This window comes from Halichoeres trimaculatus, unplaced genomic scaffold (genome assembly GCF_033239565.1).
Source record: "Halichoeres trimaculatus isolate MK-OKI-2021-1 unplaced genomic scaffold, fHalTri1.1 fHalTri1_scaffold_14, whole genome shotgun sequence".
NCBI classification, from domain to species: Eukaryota; Metazoa; Chordata; class Actinopteri; order Labriformes; family Labridae; genus Halichoeres; species Halichoeres trimaculatus.
In genome coordinates, this window is record NW_027437192.1 from 16557791 (window position 1) to 16576803 (window position 19013).

Genomic DNA, 19013 nt, shown 5'->3' on the forward strand with positions numbered 1-19013 from the left:
GTTTCATATGATTGTCAGTTTGATAATCTGGCTAGAATTGCACTCGAACTTTTTGGTTCACATTATACTACTGAAAACTGTGAGGTCTATAAGAGCAGGAGGAACTGTTATGGTAGGTGTAATAGTTGCTATATGTTGGGCATTATGAGGCATTAAAAGCTAATGTAACAAATCCACAACACTGGAATAACAATGGGCCGTAAACTGGAAAGTGTATCAACAAATAACTGTACATGTGGCCTCTAACTGAACCAGAATTGTCTGCATGCAACTGCTGATCTTTCAGAGTAATTCTTATGGGGGACTTATAACATTTCTGCTAAAAAAGGTACATTATCTCTGGAATTACTCAGATCAAAGGGTTTGAATCTTATCCCATGTGCACTAGGTTCTTGTAACTCAGACTGCTTAATTCATGGCATCTTCAGAGATATTTTCTTTCCAAAACTTGTTCCTTATTTGATTTTTATTTAACAAAATGTTGTTTACAGAAATATCTGCTCTCTTTCACTGCAAGTCAGGAACACTAATTATTATTTATCTTGATTTTTTTCTGTTTATTTATGTTAATTGTTCTGTTTTATGGAATAGATATTTTGGTGACATTTAGTTGGTACTGTTTGAGCTAAATGTGCTCTCTCTATCCCTAACCCCGTGAAAGTCATTCAGCAATAAGTGAATTATCATCTCATCTCAGCAGACACAGGGTCTGGAGTAATAAAAGCACTTTTTTCTGTGTAGTTTTGGTTTTAATCAACATGAGTTGTTGTGTAGCATGTATTTTTTCATCACAATAAAAATGTGCAAGATTTTTCGTTCTTAATCATGTCAGCTCCACAGCTGTGTGTGTGTGTGTGTGTGTGTGTGTGTGTGTGTGTGTGTGTGTGTGTGTGTGTGTGTGTGTGTGTGTGTGTGTGTGTGTTTTAAGCCATGACAAAATGTGTCCTTGTGGGAAAGGTTGATGTAGTGCAAAATTTTGCAAAATTTGCGGCCATACCTGTTGAGTTTTCATTTCCTATGTCAAGATTTTTTAATCCAACAAAATGTACCAAAGTGTTCTGTGAAACAAATATGAATAGCTGCAAAAGTTTAACACTAGGGGGCGATGCACACCCCTGTATAATAGACGGGATCAGTTAAACAGGCAGGCACAAACAATTTGCCAAAAAATGATTTTTACGTAAAATAATATAGAAAATGATTAGAGATAAATAAGCATATAAAATAATGTCACCTGCTTTTTCCATGTTCAAACTAAATATATCTCCTTTTGCCTGTTGTAAACCTCAGGTACACAACAACCCAAATAAAATCCTGGGCCACCAAAGCTGAGATTTACCTGATTTACTGTTTGCAATTGTCTCAGCTTACACTAAAATTTTAACGTTGAAAATGATAAAAGTTCATTTTAGATCAAAAACTGTCTTACCAGTGTAGCAAAGCAAGACAGATGTAGATATGTGATGCACTGTTCCTTATATGAAATAAACCATACCATCTTTAACAGTACTGATGACAAAAGAAATGTGTCCAAAATTGTCCTGTTTAATTGATACCAAAAGACTTACAAACATGTATAAAAAGTTAAACAAAACGCATTTCTTCAGACAAATAGGCTACATTTCAGAAAATGACATGGTATAAATTCGAATTAAGATTTTCAAGATAATGCAGAGCAGTAACCCAAACCTGGTTTAACTCACCAGTTCACCAACTCATTTAACTTTAAAATAAAAGTCTGGAGAATAAATTAAGGCTCCTAACGTGGTCTCCAAATAACATAAATCTGATAAATTCTCAAGAGTTACAGTGAACTTTAGAATACAGAAAAAAATTAATGAGGTAAGGACACATGTTCATCCACAGCTGAGTTCGTTGTAAAGTGCCATATCATTTTTTTGAAGTCCAAGATGACACGAATGCCCACATGTAAATTTGTGGAAATTATTCCACTGCGCTCTGACCCTCTGTGTGTGGTACAGCTTCGCGCCCATGTAGTTCAGGAGAGCCGCTCGGGCTTCCGGAGAGGCTATTGTCAGTGTCGCTGCTACCTTTACCGAGCCCCGGTTCCCCGCCCTCCTCCGAACCGTCCGCGTTGTGCGTCCTCGCATGCTTGCTGAGGTGATCTGAGCGCATGAAGCGTTTGTGGCACACGGAGCACTCGAACCGCTTCTCCCCGGTGTGCGTGCGCAGATGCCGCTGGAGCTCATCAGAGCGCGTGAAGCGCTTACCGCAGAAGAGCCAGTTACAGACAAACGGCCTCTCCCCGGTGTGCCAGCGCAGGTGAGCCTTCAGGTGGGATGTCTTGCCATAAACTTTACCGCAACCGGGGATATGGCAGCTGTGTAAGCCTCTTCGCCGTGGGCTCGTGCCGCCCTGTCCGAGGCTCTCTGCTTCCTGACAGTTTGGACAGTCACACGTGGCTCTGCCGGAGTACCGGCGTGATGAGGAGCGCGAAGATGCGGGGAGTGAAACGGCAGAGTTTCCCGACAGTGCAGGTGCCCCTGTCGTCGTGGACTCTGTGTATGCTGGGGCAGGTGGTCTAAAGCCGTCAAACAGATGCTGTGTGGCAGGGAGCAGGTGCTGGGGGGCTCCCGGGCTGAAGGCGGAGCTGTAGTCAGAGCTGTAGCCGCTCAATGGAGAGGGTATACCGGCTGAGCTCTGAGAGTCCACCCAACCGGTCCCCATGTCCCACCACGCAGAGGTCCCATTACTGATATCCCCCACAGGCTTGAACCAGGACTCATAAGGGTGCGCGTGCATCCTCGGGTATATCCCAGCTATGCCTTCCACTGTGGAGGGAAACTTGCTCAGAAACATAGACCGCTGCGCGTGCATGGGATCATGTATACCGTTGCTGTCTGCACTTTGGTACATCGAATAATCATTACCAAAAGGGGAGTTAGCAGCGGTCATCGAGAAAGCGCTGGAGGTCTCCGGCAGTCCGGTCCCGTTACTCCTGGAGGCTCCAGCAGAAACTCCGAGTGTGCTGAGGCAGGCTCCTAGATTGCTGGTGCCCGGTGCGCTCCTTTTCCACGGGTGAAATCCCTTTACGAGTCCCGGAGCTCCATCGGAGAGGGCAGGGGAGCACGAGGGACTGGGGTCACCGATTCTGCTGCAGGTGGCTGCAAGCATGGCGAGAGGAGTGCTGCCCAACCGAGGCTCCTCCTGTGGGGAACACAAGTGAACATTTTAGGCTGTCACTCTCAAGCAGAGGCTTAACATGGTGTGCGTAACGACGCGCAAAGTATTGGCATGTAAGCGACGATGTTAACTGGATTCAAGGCATTTCTTTTTCTTCGGTAAGTTGAATGCTACGCACCGAGAAAACCACATGAGGTTTCTGCTCTGCCAAGCTCCTTACCCGGGTGTTTCAAAGGCACCGACCCCATTTGTGTTTTGATTTTTAAATTGCGGGTAAACTAATGTCTGGATGAAACATAATGTTTTGATGTTGGGTTCAAATTTGAAAAATCAATTGCGCACTCAGAAGTGACTTATCACCTTAAGGCTACTGTCTTATTACTCTGTAAATAAAATCATAACCTGAGAAAACCTGTCTGTGGTCACAAGTATTTTATTTTAACATGAGGTTTATCGTGTAACATGAGCAGAACAACGACACTACAGGAAACTGAATACTTCAAAGTACACTGTTCAATGGATGCAACAGGCACACTTCACTTTAAGAATTATTAAAAAAAAAAAAAAAAAAAAAGTCATTTTCACTGGATTTTAGCATCTTGTTATGAGAAGAAGTAGATAAATATTCTTACCCCGAGCAGTGTCGCGGCCATTGTCCGAGCAGTGCTCTCCTGAGAGTGTGTCACGCTGTGAGGATGTGTTGCGTCTGTGTTTCTCCTCGGAACTGCCGTAGGAGTTGTATCTGCTCCATAGCTTTGAGGTGCCGCTCAGAGCCAGTGGACCAATCACAGACCAGCTCGGCATGCTTCAAAACATTTTGGCTCGAGGTCGTTGTAAATTTTAAAAGTGAAGCTCTCGCGAGTGTGGGGCGCTTTGAAATGCAACAAGTGGGAGACATAGAAAGAAAAAAAATAACTGAAAAATATCGAAATTTGAGTTTGTCTTGGACGGAGCAGGTGGAGGTTAAACAGAGCTGTCGATTAACTGGTCATACAAGTCCTACCAGGCCTAATCTCAATCAACTCAAAACATTAGCAAATTGCTTTTCCTTCCTCTGTGACAACGGGCACGTGCATGCTGTGGTTTTGGCTAGTAGCAGGCTAATTAGCTGAGTTTTCTCTATTAATAAATGCAAGCTGGATATTTTTTCATTCAACTATAGAGTGACCTTGAGTGTTCAGAAAGGTGGTTTTAAGGCCTTATTTAAAAACTGTTAACACCAACCTTGCCCAAAACTCAGATCTATGATGTATTCAGTACATAAAGTAACTGTATAGGTTAATTGTACAGAAAAGATAATGGACAAAGCAAAGGATAACACTGTAGGGCACTGGGATTTGGATATGTTAATACTTTGTGTGTGTGTGTGTGTGTGTGTGTGTGTGTGTGTGTGTGTGTGTGTGTGTGTGTGTGTGTGTGTGTGGGTGTTTTTTTTTTTTTTAAACATCAGGGGTCTATAAAACCTAGATGTTACAGAAACCTAGACCTGTCCTGAAAGTTTTTATTTCCTGGTCCTGATGCATCAAACAGAAATGTTTGTTTCAGCAGTACTAATGTTATGAAGCTGTGAAAAAAGGAGAGAGGCCAGTGAATGAGAGGCTGCCCCGTCCCTCCCATCCTTTCCCTGGGGCGTTTCCAGCCAGCCCTGGGGGAGGGAGGGGAGGACACCACTGCCCCCACAATTTCATCTCTTTCAACACTAAACAAATGTTGGCTTTCAAAAAAAAAACCTCTTCCTGTGTTTATCTAAGTTTTATAGATCATTGAAACAGACATTTAAAGCTCAGACTAAAACTGAAGTAAACTTTATCATTTGAAGAAAAACAGATAAATAGTTTATCCTATATCACTGATGGGTCACCATGTGTTGGTGCTAAAGGAGAGTAATCTTAATATATCAACAAGCCAAAATGGGAGCATTTCATTTGAATTTTAAATTTAATAAAACAGCAGGATTTAATCCATTTTCTTATTTGCTCGGTATTAACTGCATCCCTGCCCTCTGAATCACTCAGGCTGCCTGAATGAAGTCAGCTGGACACACACAGACCTGAGAAAGTTAATAAAATTCATCATCCACTCAACACAGCTTACCTCACCCACCCACCATCTATAACCCTGATTATAGGATGAATTTTGGTGATGCAATGCAAAGACAAGCAGCTGACTGCAAACATTTAGACTCCTTATTTAAGAATATATATCCCCAAAGAAGAGGGCATGAGTGAAGGGGGGTTATAATTGCCAGGGGACTGGTCTTCCCCTCTTTATTTCAATAATAAGGTGGGATATGATTATATTTGATGAGCAATAGGATATGAATCTTTGGTGATGATAAGCTACAGGGCTCCACACAAGCTGCAACTACTAGACAGCTACACCTTTAGAGAGTTTAAGAGTTGTATTTGAGCCTAGTCTGCTAAAGATAAGAGCAAAAGAAAATGAATTGACCTATACATTTCTATACAGTCACATCTTGCCTATATATTGGAGCCATACAAATGAAGCAGAGGTTTGATAAAGTCATGAACTTGCACTACTCTTGCTAAAGCTAAAAAAATAAATAAATAAAAAAAGCTCAAAGAAGAACATTTTTGATCTCTTTGGAAAAAATACATGCATTGTCATAATTAGCTATAACTTGCTTTTAACTTTTAAATCACTGCTTTTGCTTAGGGGTTTTGTTTGTTTGTTTGTTTTTCAATTCAATCATTACTGCAAATTTTTCTGTATTGTCCAAAAACAGAGTGGCTTATTGAAATCAATGTTGTTTGTATCAGTCAGAGAGATAGCAAAAAAAACCAGCTGAAAACCCTAAAATCCTTTCAGGGACAGTTCATTTTGATGCCCTTAGTGGTTGCAGGACAAATCTGTCTGCACCTCCTATTCTAGCCGTCAGTCTAAGTTTAAAAAGCACATTTTAAAGTCAGTTTTGGAAATTTCTGATACCAAGACTGTTTTAATCTAGAAGACCAACCAAATACACACTGCCCCTGTCAACACACACACACACACACACACACCCTCACACAGCCTAAGGCCTGGCCGTGTGCACAGGTGGAGTTTACAGTAGGCCATCTTGCTATCCTTACGAACCACCCAAACAGCTGTCCCTCTTTTAGAAGCATTCTTTTCCCACACTGAAAGTGTGTGTTGTGAGTGTGTGTATATGTGTGTGTGTGTTTGTGAGTGTGTACTTTAAAAGCCTCCAGTGAAACCCTGTCTGAGCCCCAACCTGTTCCTTTAGCGATGATAATGACCAAATTATCACGCGCCATCGGACGTCAACAAAACAAGATTGTCGTGTGCTTTCCCCTCACTTTGTGCGCACTGAGTCAGAAAAAGCAGAGAGAAAAGAGTGAAATAAAGATCTGGCACTCCTCTGGGAGAGTAATGGGCGAGGTATTTTATTTCTCCTTGGTGTTTTCCTCAACTCCTCTTTTGTCACTAGAGTAATAGTCAGAGTGATCCAGAGGGCAGGGCGGCCATCTTGGTCAGCTGCCCTGCTGAGACAATTAGCCAGAGAATCAGGGAGTCAAAAGGCAAGCTGCTAAACATGACACAAAAATATTCATCACAAGCAGGGGGTAAGAGTCAAGTTGTGTAAAGAAGAAAATGAAGCCATTGGTTGCAGGATATACAAAGTCATGAGGTCCATTTGTATAAGTTGTTTTGGGATTTTTTTTGTTGTTGCTTAAAAATTTGCTGAAATAAAAACTCAAAGGGACTCTGTGTATGTATTGAGTGGATGGATTTGAGTTTATAATCCACTTTAGGCATGTTCTGTGTTTGTTTATAAAATCTGCATGAAGTTCCTGCATACTATATTAAAAAAAAGAAAAAGAAAAAAAAGTTGGGTTTGGAAATGATCATCTGAAGTCACATGTTTATTCTTGTGTAAATGCAGCACAAGTCTACTTTTCAAGGGATATCTTGAGTATGACAAGATAGATAGCAAACCACATGTATTAATCTCAGTAAAACTACATTATCACAGAGATGTATCTCTGATTGACTAACCTGAATTATTTTTTATTAATGCCCTTTAAGCTCAGCCCTTTAAACAAATTGAGAGAGGAAAAAGTCATCCAGGTGAGCTGTGTGCCAGGATGTGCCTGGAGCAGCTCCTCCTCGGCTTCCTGTAATTACAGCCAGGAGAGGGCACGTCCGCAGTCTGTCAGCACACAGCTGATGGACGACTGTGGCAGGTGAGCAGGAAGACGTGCTCTCATCACCGCCATGAAAAGTTTACCGCAAGTGATTTCTTGAGGTTCGCCCCTCACCACCACATACTTAAGATCAATATGCTCTAGTCTACACATTTTATTTCTGTGCCAACACACATAAACTCCTTGATGCATCCCTGCAGGAAAGTTTTTTTTGTGCACACATGAAACCACAATAGTTGAATAAATCAACAAGTATTTTTGCCTCAAAGACAAACATCTTAAACGCATGGATAATAAAAGTTATCAGATCCTTTCCACAGAAAAACCAAACTGGAACATATCTTTGTCAGGGTGAAATCCTCACACTGGAATGTTACTGAAGTACAAACAAAAATTCAGACCATAAACATTTAACAGCTGATTTTTGTTTTATATCAATCAATTAATACTTTTAATTCACATAAAACAATGATGTTACTGTTACAGCCGGTCAAGGTTGTAAGTAGAAGTAAAAAAAAAAAAAAAAAAAAAAAGACTACGCTGCATGCCATTGAAAAGACTGCAGCTATAATGTCTTTATCAACAATATGCTGTGAATTTACCATAGATTAAAAATAATTTTAGTGCATTTAAAAAAAAACTGAGTTGTAAGCCTTTAGTACGGTAAGCGGGAATCATATCTGTCATTTAGTGCTCTGCAAGACAATATGAGAACTATCTACAGTTATCTACATTAATTTAAAGTCATCAAAGCTCTATCAAAATATAATGTATTGGCAGGTTAACATGAATACAAAGAAAAAACTGAGCTAGCTTAAATTAACTCTTTCATTTTATGATCTTGACTTCTGTTGAAGATATTATGTGAGTTACAGTTCAAGCGCTAAGTGCATTTGATTTATTTTGGTACTGAAGTTATAGATATTCAATTACATGTTTTATGTCAATGGTTTTACAGTTATATCCTCTATGGCATAATAATAATAATAATAATAATAATAATAATAATAATAATAATAATAATAATAATAATAATAATAATAATAATAATAAAATAAAGAAGTATATAGTGAATGTAATGGGAAAGACCTTACAGAGTATTCATTTCAGTATTAGTACTTAGCTTTGTTACACAACAAAATATAACAACCCTGGTTTCAGTTCAGTTGAGGATTTTTTCAGTATGGAATCAAACCCTTCTGTTGTGGAGTAGAAATATATTCTATTCCTCATTCCCCTAGTCTCCTGCTATTTCCTCAATCCCGTCTTCCTGAGTTCAGGCATGAAAAGCTTGTCACTATGAAAACTAAGATCTAACAGAGGGTGAAAACAAGTATAACAGCTTTGAGGATAAATGCAGTTTTGGAATGGAAAAAAATATTATTCAGCTTTACAAGATGCTTTAACCTACATCTCTCAAATCCTTCAGGAATTAACTGTGTGTGTATCTCTGTTGTTCTTACACTAACACACACGCAAACACACACAAGCAAGGGGTCACCTCTCATCACTCTAGATATGCTCCAGACTGAGGGAATCCTGGCTAAAGTAATCAGGCTGCTGAAGCTCTTCATTCACATTCATGTATACTTCCCATCTGCATATAGCAGCATACATACTCATTCATGAAATGAGTGCATGGATTCATGGGTGAGAGACAGAGATGTTTGGAGGAGGGGGGAGGGGCTCTGCCTGGTGTTTTTTGAGGCACAAGTTTGGGCTGAAGGTGAATTAAAATTGCAGTTCTAGAGCAGCATCTCTCTTTGTTCCACACACACACACACACACACACACACACACACACACACACACACACACACACACACACACACACACACACACACACACACACACACACACACACAGTTAGGATAGGGTTGATGGATGCCTGGGTTTTCTTAAGTCATACATCACAGAGGTCATTTAACCTGCCAACACATCTGCTGTCTCTGCCCTCAGAAAGAGAGGAAGAGGAGGGAAGAGAAGACAGATTTATAAAGGCGAGGGGGAGAATTATGCAGGGGGAAAAAGAATGAGACTGTGATTAGTAACTGGAGTGGATGAAAGGCTCTAATTCTGCCTCTCCCTCACACACACACACACACACACACACACACACACACGCACGCACGCACGCACGCACGCACGCACGCAAGTAAGCACGCACGCACGCACGCACGCACGCACACACACACACACACACACACACACACACACACACACACACACACACACACACACACACACACACACACACAAGCCTGTGCTGCAGAGTGTTTTTTTTTTTTAACAAGCTGAAGATGCTTGCGTTATGAGTTTCTCTGCTCTTCCACTAACTTTCATCCTATCTGTTAACTCCTCACAATAAAGTGGTAGATTTATGCCAAGCAGCCTTTCAGCACGCCATCATATTAATGAGATGCATCCAGGAGAGGAGTCCTCATTGATTTCTTTCAATATTGTTGACGTTTGTGAGTTGGCTTTATCTCAGATGTGTGTGTGCTGATTGCAGATCGATAGCTTTTATCCACTCAAACTGCGCCCTGTTGACTTACCATGGCTGCCTCTAAGCTGGAGCGGTACCTCCTATTATATACCCTTTGAAGCAGTAATTGTTTACACTACGAGGATGAATGAAAAGTTTGGGGTTAGGTTGTGTATTTGATTAGATAGCACAACTATTTGTGGTGGGTATAACGACACCAACTTTGACTTTTGTCTTTCATCATGGATCTCTTATAGTGTGCTTTTTTTAACTCCTGTCACTGTTTGGTCCTTTATTCAAAACTGAAGAAGGTTTATTGTCATACTGGCACACATTTACACATGGATAGCATGGATCTCTATGACACACCAGTCAATATCCCCTCAGTGACACGTTCACCCCTTTTTCCTCCTTGTATCACCGTAAGTTGGCCTTCTTTAACACCCGCTATGTGTGACACCATCATCACTCTCATGGCTTTACATCTGCTCTGAAACATAAACACATGTCACAGTCAGATACCTGAGCGGACATTGAAGCCTTGTTTCCACCAAGCTACGCCATTGCAGCATGGCACAGTGTACCCTGCCAATAAGACCAATAAAGAAAAAAATTGTAACACACCAAACAAAGATCAAGATGGAAAACTTCCAGCAATTCACCTTCTTTGTGATTGGCATGTGGATCTCAATCAAGCGAGCTGCTGTTGCACTGTAAGTGACGATCTTTTCGACCAATTAAGACCCGGTTTAAGTCGAAGGAAATGCCACAAAATGTGTGTGGTACCAAGACACACCGAACTGAACCGCTTGGTGCTATGACTTTAATACCAAGTCATAGCACAATGATTTTTTTTCCACCCAAGTTTTGAACATACAGTGTCTATATTTTAATTCAGAAACATTGACATGAAATAAAAATTGAAAACCTAATCCCAGTTTCTCCTTAAAAAAGAAGGGAAATCAGTGTCACATGACCAATAACCTATTGGTTTTTGAAAGACTAATGACTGCAGGCTCCACATATGAGATACTGACTTTGTTTAACTTTGTATTAAAGTCTTATTAGTTTGCTATCTGAGGTTATGGTGAGAAAAGGGACAATTATATAAACTGAATTATACCGTTACTGATGATATTTCTCTTTGTGATACACGAGGCCCCTTGTACTACAGAGCAGAGAAAGGAGTATCACTTTTTTGCAGTGGATGGCAGCAATTGTAGGAGTTCACATGATAAATGGGAGCGGATGTGGCAGTAAAAGTCTGTTATTATGGTGTTTGTCACAGCTGGCTCTGACACACTAATTCAGACACATCAGATCAGCACACACATCCCCATTTCCGATTACACATGCTCCAATAGCACCATGTTTCGCACTCCAGGGAGGACGGGTGATGAGGGAAGAAGATGAAGACTTGGAGAGGGGGATGAAGATACGGAGAGAGGAAGGGTCGTGAATCCATACGTCAGACATGTTTTCATTTTTATAATCTTTTTTAAATCCACAGAGGGATTTTTTTTTTACTCAACTGAAGCTGAAGATGTTCTTCAGCATCATCCACAGGACAGCAGTCAGATGCACCAAACTACACCCACAGAAACTTTTCTCACTCTTTCCTTGATTAAATCCTGCTCTGACCGTGATCTCTGTTCTCTTCTCCACCAATAACACTACTCATCCCTCTTTCTGCTCCTACCCCAACACACATACATGCGCACATAGCACGCAGACACACACTTTTCAGACAAGGAGATTAATTCAGCCGTGTTCATTTTTCAACCTCGTTGTCCTCTCCGTGTTTAATGTGTGCTTGAATGTGTGTTTGTCAGCTGATTGATGTATGGAAGCCCAGGAGCATAATCATACACTTCCAGGTGTCATTTTTCACTTTCAACCCTGATGGATGGACTCCATGCATCTGATCACTGCTACCTCAGTGTGGGAGGTCTAGGTCATCTTTGAGGTGTGTGTGTCTGTTTTTGTGTGTCTCTCATTGGCAAGCAGTCTATCAGTCCGTCTGAGGGAAGCAGTGATTGAGTGGACTCTCTCTTCCTCATCAGAGGGCCTGTTGATGGGGTTTCCTCTTCCTTATTTGCTAGCCATGGTGCTCAACATAGTCTGTATTACTTCGGTGTTTACAGTTATATCAAAATTTAACCACTAAAAATGCTCACACAAAAGCCTAATCCATTCACAATCACTTTTACCTCCGTTTCTGCTAAAATGAATCGTTAACTGAAATTTCAACTGACATTTCCTGCAATACTTAAAACCTTTTAACGAAAACTGTTTTTCATACTTTGCCAAGCTGTACCATACTATACCATATCGTATCACATTGTATCTTTTATGTGGTATACTATAGATAATAGCCAGGGTTGGGAATATAACTACAAGTAACGAACGTTACTATCTATCTATCTATCTATCTATCTATCTATCTATCTATCTATCTATCTATCTATCTATCTATCTATCTATCTATCTATCTATGAGCACACGAGTGATTGAGAGTAGCACATGCAGAGAAGAGAAAATGAAACTTAAGCATCAATCTCATCACCCAAGTATTGATTAAGGGGCAACATCCGGTAAGTAAAAATGAAGCTTATGCGAAAGTGCTAAAAGTTGCTGTTCGTCGAGAGGCTGGCTGCAGAAAGACCGGAAGTCACACACACACACCCAGCCATAAAAACAGAGTTTTTCAGCATTAAAAAGTGTATTTACAGCCTGGATCAAAAAACTGACTTGGGTCTAAAACCCTGATTTCAATATCAGCACACACTGTACAGTGAGTGAATATTTTTCTATGTCTGCGGTTTAGAAGTTATTAGGATTGTTTGATTTTCCAATCAGAGGCACTGCTCAAGTCACATGTCCGCTGGGCGTCCTGTAGCTGCTTGAAGAAAAACTCACCGCCAGCGTCATAGCAAATGTGGCTGCATCCACGGATTGGCGTCATTTCACGTCACTGAGGCTACGTCCATGTTTTATACAGTCTATGGTATTGATCAATACTGATCCCAATGTTGGCACCTTTATTTATATATATATATATATATATATATATATATATATATATATATATATATATATATATATATATATATATATATATATATATATATATATATATATATATATATATATATTAGATTGATTGTCACACCACTACTTATAAATATATATAAACATATTCTTATGAGTGGATTGAAGAATCGCGCATCGAAAGGCAAAGAGCCACTTGTGGCTCGCAAGCCACCAGTTGGCCACCCCTGCCGTATCGCATCACATCAAATCAAATCATGTTGTGTTGAATGGTTATATCAGAACAATTTCAAGTATGAAGATTTGGTCTTCTAAATTTTTGGAAGAATCTTGATCTCTAAGGTATTAACATTTTTGAAGTCCACAAAAATTCTTCAGAAACCACAGAAATGTCTACTGAGCTATGCACAGAGCTATGACTGAAAATACGTGGACTAAACTACTTAACTGAACAAATTCTTTCAGTAACAGTCACTATTGCTCACATGTATTAATGCTGAGTGATCCCTATAACCACACTTTTAGACAGACTCACACCATTCATGCTATGCTACTAGTTAACTAGTGCTCCTCCCACTCATTGCGCTTCACCTCGCCACAATGGCTGCCATAAAATCGGGGGACAGAGAGAGAAGAGGAGGAAGGGGGAGGTTTAAGAAAAGCATTGAGAGATGGCTTGATGTTAAATTGACTGGAAAAAAGCTGCTCGCTTTTTCATGCTAATTGCCGTGCAACAAATTGTTAATTTATTCCACAAAGAGAGGCAAAATATCCCCAGATTCAACTGAAGTGTGCAGACTTTAAAGACCGCTTTGAATCTAACTTGGTTATCTGTGAGTGTGACTTTCGCATGTTCATACCCTTAGCATTACAAGCAGTCAGACACATTTGAGTCCTGCTTGACATGGTCCTCAAACCATGCAGGGTAAGTGGAGACCAGGAACAAATTAGAGAAAATGCAGCAGCTCAATACACATCCTCCAGTCTCCTCCAGTCACACACTTTCTCACACACATTCTTACACACTTTCTTGCACCAGGTTCAGGTGGTTTTGAGGTGATTTCATGGTTGCTGTTTTATTGATGGTTCCCGTCAAACATGAAACGCGTCTTTTTCCCAACCTAACCACACACACACACACAAACACACACACACACTTGCCTCTGGGCTGTCATTCAGAACATAGACAGACAGCCAGAAACAAGTGGTTGGCGTCAGCTCCACCGGGCCCACAAGTCAAGTCAGGTCCTGCTCTGAACTACACACACATTAACACACTTATCTGGGATCTTTATGGTGTGCTGCACCCTCCACTTAGCTCTGCTGTAAAGGTCTTCCTGAGCTTGTACAAGAGGAGCATCTTCAAAGAGATACACACACACACACAGGAGAGTCACACAGACTTCTGAGCAGACTTAATCATTTCACATTTAGCTTCAAAGAGACTGTTAAAACGCACGCTTGCTCACTGTCTGAAAGCACAGCATGGGGTCCTGTCCTCTTGAATAGTCTCTTCATTCGGCTTAATTCTGCATCTTTGAGCTGCATTTAGCAGGCGAAATTTTAACGGTGAAACAACTGAGATAATGGGTAGCACATTTCCTTCTCAGTGCATCTCTCAATCACCTGTGTGCACACCCCAACCTCGTAAACAAAGCAGGAAGCTTTAAAAGTCATACACAATGAAGAAAATCTGATTAGTCATGCAATTACTCTAACTGGTGGAATTTGTGTTGCAACTTCCAGCTTGATAATTAAAAAGTGTAACCAATAATTTTCTGTGTCGCTTGTTTACAGCAGAACCAATCATTATTCATGTTTTGACTCAATCTAAAAATGCCTGATTAATGAGGTCATGGGTCAACCCAGAGTTCAGTCTTAGTTCAAGGTTTTGCTTCAATCTGTCCTCTAATGATGCCACATCTTTAAAGCATCTCATCTCCTGTCCTCAGGAGCTCTTTGTGCTGACCTGTGACCTCATGGAAGCTGACCGCAGGTTGACTTCTCCCCTCTCTTGGTGCATGTGTTTTGTCTGACATGTCACCTGAGCATGTGAATGTGTCATGGTGAGGAGAAGAAGCAGCAAATACCTCACCTGCTGTAAGAAAATACAGATCAGTAAGATGTATAGTGCGCGCACAGCGGCAAACATGAATGCACACAATAAATACCTGCAGTTGTCGCCAGTGTGTGCATTCTGCACATTCTGGCCATTCAGACTCGGGGCTTTGAAGGCACCTTCTGAGAGACACACGTCTTGTAATTATGCTGCTGGAACAAAGTGAGGCAAACAGAGCAGCAAACAGTTTGTTAGTAGTTGGTGTCGTCTGAGGGGTGTTTGCATGTGGACAAGATAAAAGTACAGACAAGAGGCTTTACCATGCAGGGAGTCAGCATTTCACAGTCCTTCATAAGTATCTAACACAGCAGATAGCTGTCCACCAAGGAACAACTCTGGAAGATAACAAAGCACTAAAATAAATTCACTGAGGGGGTTCGGAAATAAGCAATATGGTCACTACCCATGCTACCCAATGGGCTCTATGTTTGCATCACTGAAAGAAACATTAGAAAGTGACAATAGACAGTGTCTGTCAATGATACACAGAGAATTGTCCGGCAATCTAATCCAGAGAGATGAAGCTGTTTTTGAGGAATATTTTTCAAACAAGCAAAGTTTAGGTGGTAGATTCATTCTGAGTGAAATCTATGATGTGACTACTTCGGGCTAACATGGCATTGTTAGAGCCAATGTTTTTTCTCCACATGGACCCTGCACTAACCAACACCAACCAAGACTCTGTAGTGGTTGATATTACTCAAGCCTTTTTTTTATAACTCACTCATAAAAGTCCTTTATTACAAGTTAAATTTAGTTAAAAAGACACCATATGAAAAAAATCCTCTTTTCTAATTAAAACCGCTGCCCCCTGCAGAGAGGCCTGATTCACTCATTATATATTTCACAGAAGGAAATATAATCTGAATACAAGTTACACTTCACACAGCTCACAAAGACAGACTGAAAGCTCACACAGTATCAGATGGATCTTGGTATTTGTCAGAGGGACACTGCAATGATATAATCCGCTGAACAGGATCTGGAGAGAGCTTGAATTAAACAAGAATCATTGAAACTGTTGAACAACAAGATCACAATGAGTCTTCTCTTGGGTTACATATTATTTCATATCAAGAGTTAGATTTCCATTTTTTAGATCTTATTTGACAAATATAAAAGAGTGTGTCAGCAGGATACAAATTTGGTACTGATAGTATCTATCAAATTTGTATCTAGCTGACACACTCTTACAAATACAGATGCGCGCGCACACACACACACACACACACACACACACACACACACACACACACACACACACACACACACACACACACACACACACACACACACACACACACACATGCGTGCACACACACTGACCAGCTCACTGAAAGTATCAGTGTTTACTTTAACAAGCACACAGCTGCTGTAAGCCTCGTGACTGAGTCTTGTCACACTTCCAGCTCAGACAAGCAGTCTGTTATTTCACAAAAAGAGGTTGTCAGGAGGACAGTGAATTACTTCACCTTCATGTCTGAGCTGAATGAAATTACTTTTTTATTCTTTGGGTTTGTTACTTAAAGGTGATGGTAAGATTTGCCTGCTTGAGTGAATTTCGCCTGCACAGCAAAGCAAACAACAGACTGTAAATGAGGTTTGATATCACTTTTTGAAACTATAGAGGTAAACAACAATCATAGACTGTTTTATTGTATTTGCAGCATACTTGCAGTTGGAGCAGTATTTTCACCTTTTTAATTTGTTTTTGTTGTTAGTGTTTTTTTTTTTAATTTTCATTAATTTGTTTTTGTTCTAATTTATTTATTCATTCATTTGTTTATTTATTTTTTTGGTGTTGTTGTTTATTGTTCCTTTGAATGTGTTTTTGAGTTTGTATTGCCCATGGTATGCCTCTCATTTTGTTGGTTGTTACTCAAAGAAAGAAATGAATGAATCGTTGCACTGTTACCCCTGTTAGTCATTTAAAGAAGAAGCTTTTTGGACAACTGATATGGCTTTAGGCTCTGGTATAGATTAAGTTTCATTTATTAATAAACTTGACGATGACATGGTCAACGAAACACCATACCACCCCCACCCTTGCTTCCTTACACTAGTTACTCATCTATGTTAGAGTTTATTTTAAAGTTCTCTTGATTGTTTAAAATTCCCAGTCTACTTTCTTCTGTCACCTGTTGGATGAAGAAAGAGGCTGGGGACAGGGCTTCCTCTTTAGCAGCTCCTCACCTCTGAAAACAGCCTGTTGGAGCTCATAAGATGTGCCTCAAAACCTACTTTTTAAAAAAAAATTTTTGCTTTAAACTGAGCTTAACCTGTTTGAATATGTTCCTCTTTTAGTCTTAAATTAGTTCTATGCACTGTATATGACCTCTTTATGCTGATCTGCGTAAAACTGTTGTCTGTTCTTGTGAGGGACCTTGGTGGAGAACTTGTTTTGCGTTCAAGGTGCTATAAAAAGGAAATAAACTTAAACTCATTATAAGTTTTGAGTACTTTTTGCTGCGTTCAACAGGATGCTCCTAAAGGTCATTGCTGTGATGAGCTGAGCTGCCTGTAAAAACTGACTGAAACTATAGCAGATGAATCTTCAGAACTTACAAAAGCAAATGAGACCATCTAAAGAAAGGACTTCTCCTATACTGTTGTTTGTACTGTTCAAACCATGGGCCAGCCATCATTGTTTCCATTTTATATGGCAAATATGTGAGATGAAATAAAGCAGGATGAGATTTCTCTGATTAAACTACCTATGTACATACAAAACAAATCTGATCGAACTGTAGCTCTTCAGATGACATGTCAAAACAAAAACAGAACAATAACAAAAACTCTACAAACATTCAGAGAGATACCTAACAAAAGATGTTTCTCATTGTGGGTTAGACGCACCCTTGGTCTACATTCTGACCTGGCACCATGCCTACTAAAACACACCGTCTTTTTCCATTTAATCCAGACACCAGGAAGCATCAATCTATCATTAGAGAGAGATGCTGCCAACTTTCACAGAGCTAACTGCGTCTCTGGTCTGATGTAAGAGACTCCAGCCATGTTTCAGGAAACTAGAGCAGGAGTAACCAGGTTTGATGTTTGCTCTACAGTTCATGAAACATGGTCAGATCATGTCACTGTCAATGCAAAAGTTTACCATTCATACAATTTTTGTGTGTTTGTAATGGCTGTAGGAAGCTATGATGATTAGTCATAGTAAAACAGTGACATCATCAGTCTCATTCATGGTTAGTGGCCCTAAAGCGTGAGCACAGGATGACTCTATACTGCATCTACCTGCCTCTAATCACAGCTTGTAGCTGGTTACAGGAAAGTTATGAGGGATGTGTCTGTAATCACTTGTCAACAAGTTCCCCCAGGTCTGTGCGCACACACACACACACACGCACGCACACACGCACGCACAGACGCACACAGACACACACATGCACACAGACGCACAGATGGTATGAACGACAAAGGCCTCTGCCAAAACATTAACTCATGGTAGCAGTCATAAATCTCTCTGTCTTTACAGCCTAACCTTTAGGAGACTGAGACATCCTGACGCCAGGGCAGCATGTGACAAATGCACACCTACGCATATGTGTTTATGTGAGAGCAGAAAATCGGAGAATTCAGGGATACTTTACATGACTCACACTGAACAACATGCCTAGGAGCACACTAACAGTGAGGTGGACAATACAGTCAGCGTGATGTGTGATGTAAATATTTAAGTCAGAACCATACATCTAAACTCATCTCCCAGTGATTTGGCCTGACAAGTGAATTGAATAAAACATATACATGAAAAACTCTGGTTTGATAAATCTTTATGCCTGAAGTGCAGAACATGAAAAAAAACATACCAGCTCATTTTCATGTTCATGAGCTTTCATGTTTTTCCTCCAGACGTATTTTAACTGATGCTTTATGCTCACAGTCAGATCCAAGGCCTTTGCTCACAGCTGGAGTTTACATGGAAGGAATACAAACTGTCATCTGAGACTGAACAGCTTTAAAGATAGCAAGTCAACTTAACTCCTAGCTTAAATCTAGTCACAGATGTTATATTCCAAACTCA

The 19013-nt window shown here is 40.4% G+C and overlaps 1 protein-coding gene across 1 annotated transcript; it reads right to left on the reverse strand.

Moving 5' to 3' along the window:
* Window positions 1-1760: 1760 nt before the first annotated feature.
* sp8a (sp8 transcription factor a) lies at window positions 1761-3855 on the reverse strand. Its single transcript, XM_074687202.1, has 2 exons — window positions 3777-3855; window positions 1761-3168 (listed from the first exon to the last, which is right to left on the reverse strand). The coding sequence occupies exons 1-2, from the start codon at window positions 3795-3797 to the stop codon at window positions 1945-1947; spliced, it is 1245 nt and encodes a 414-aa protein (XP_074543303.1). The 5' UTR covers window positions 3798-3855; the 3' UTR covers window positions 1761-1944.
* Between the last annotated feature and the right edge of the window lie 15158 nt (window positions 3856-19013).

What these genes read in the sequence shown, in the direction of transcription:
- sp8a (XM_074687202.1), bottom strand. Translation starts at nt 3,797, where the DNA reads ATGGCCGCGACACTGCTCGGG. An exon ending in TGGCCGCGACACTGCTCGGG is followed by an intron (nt 3,169 to 3,776) that starts GTAAGAATATTT and finishes TGTTCCCCACAG; the next exon opens with GAGGAGCCTCGGTTGGGCAG.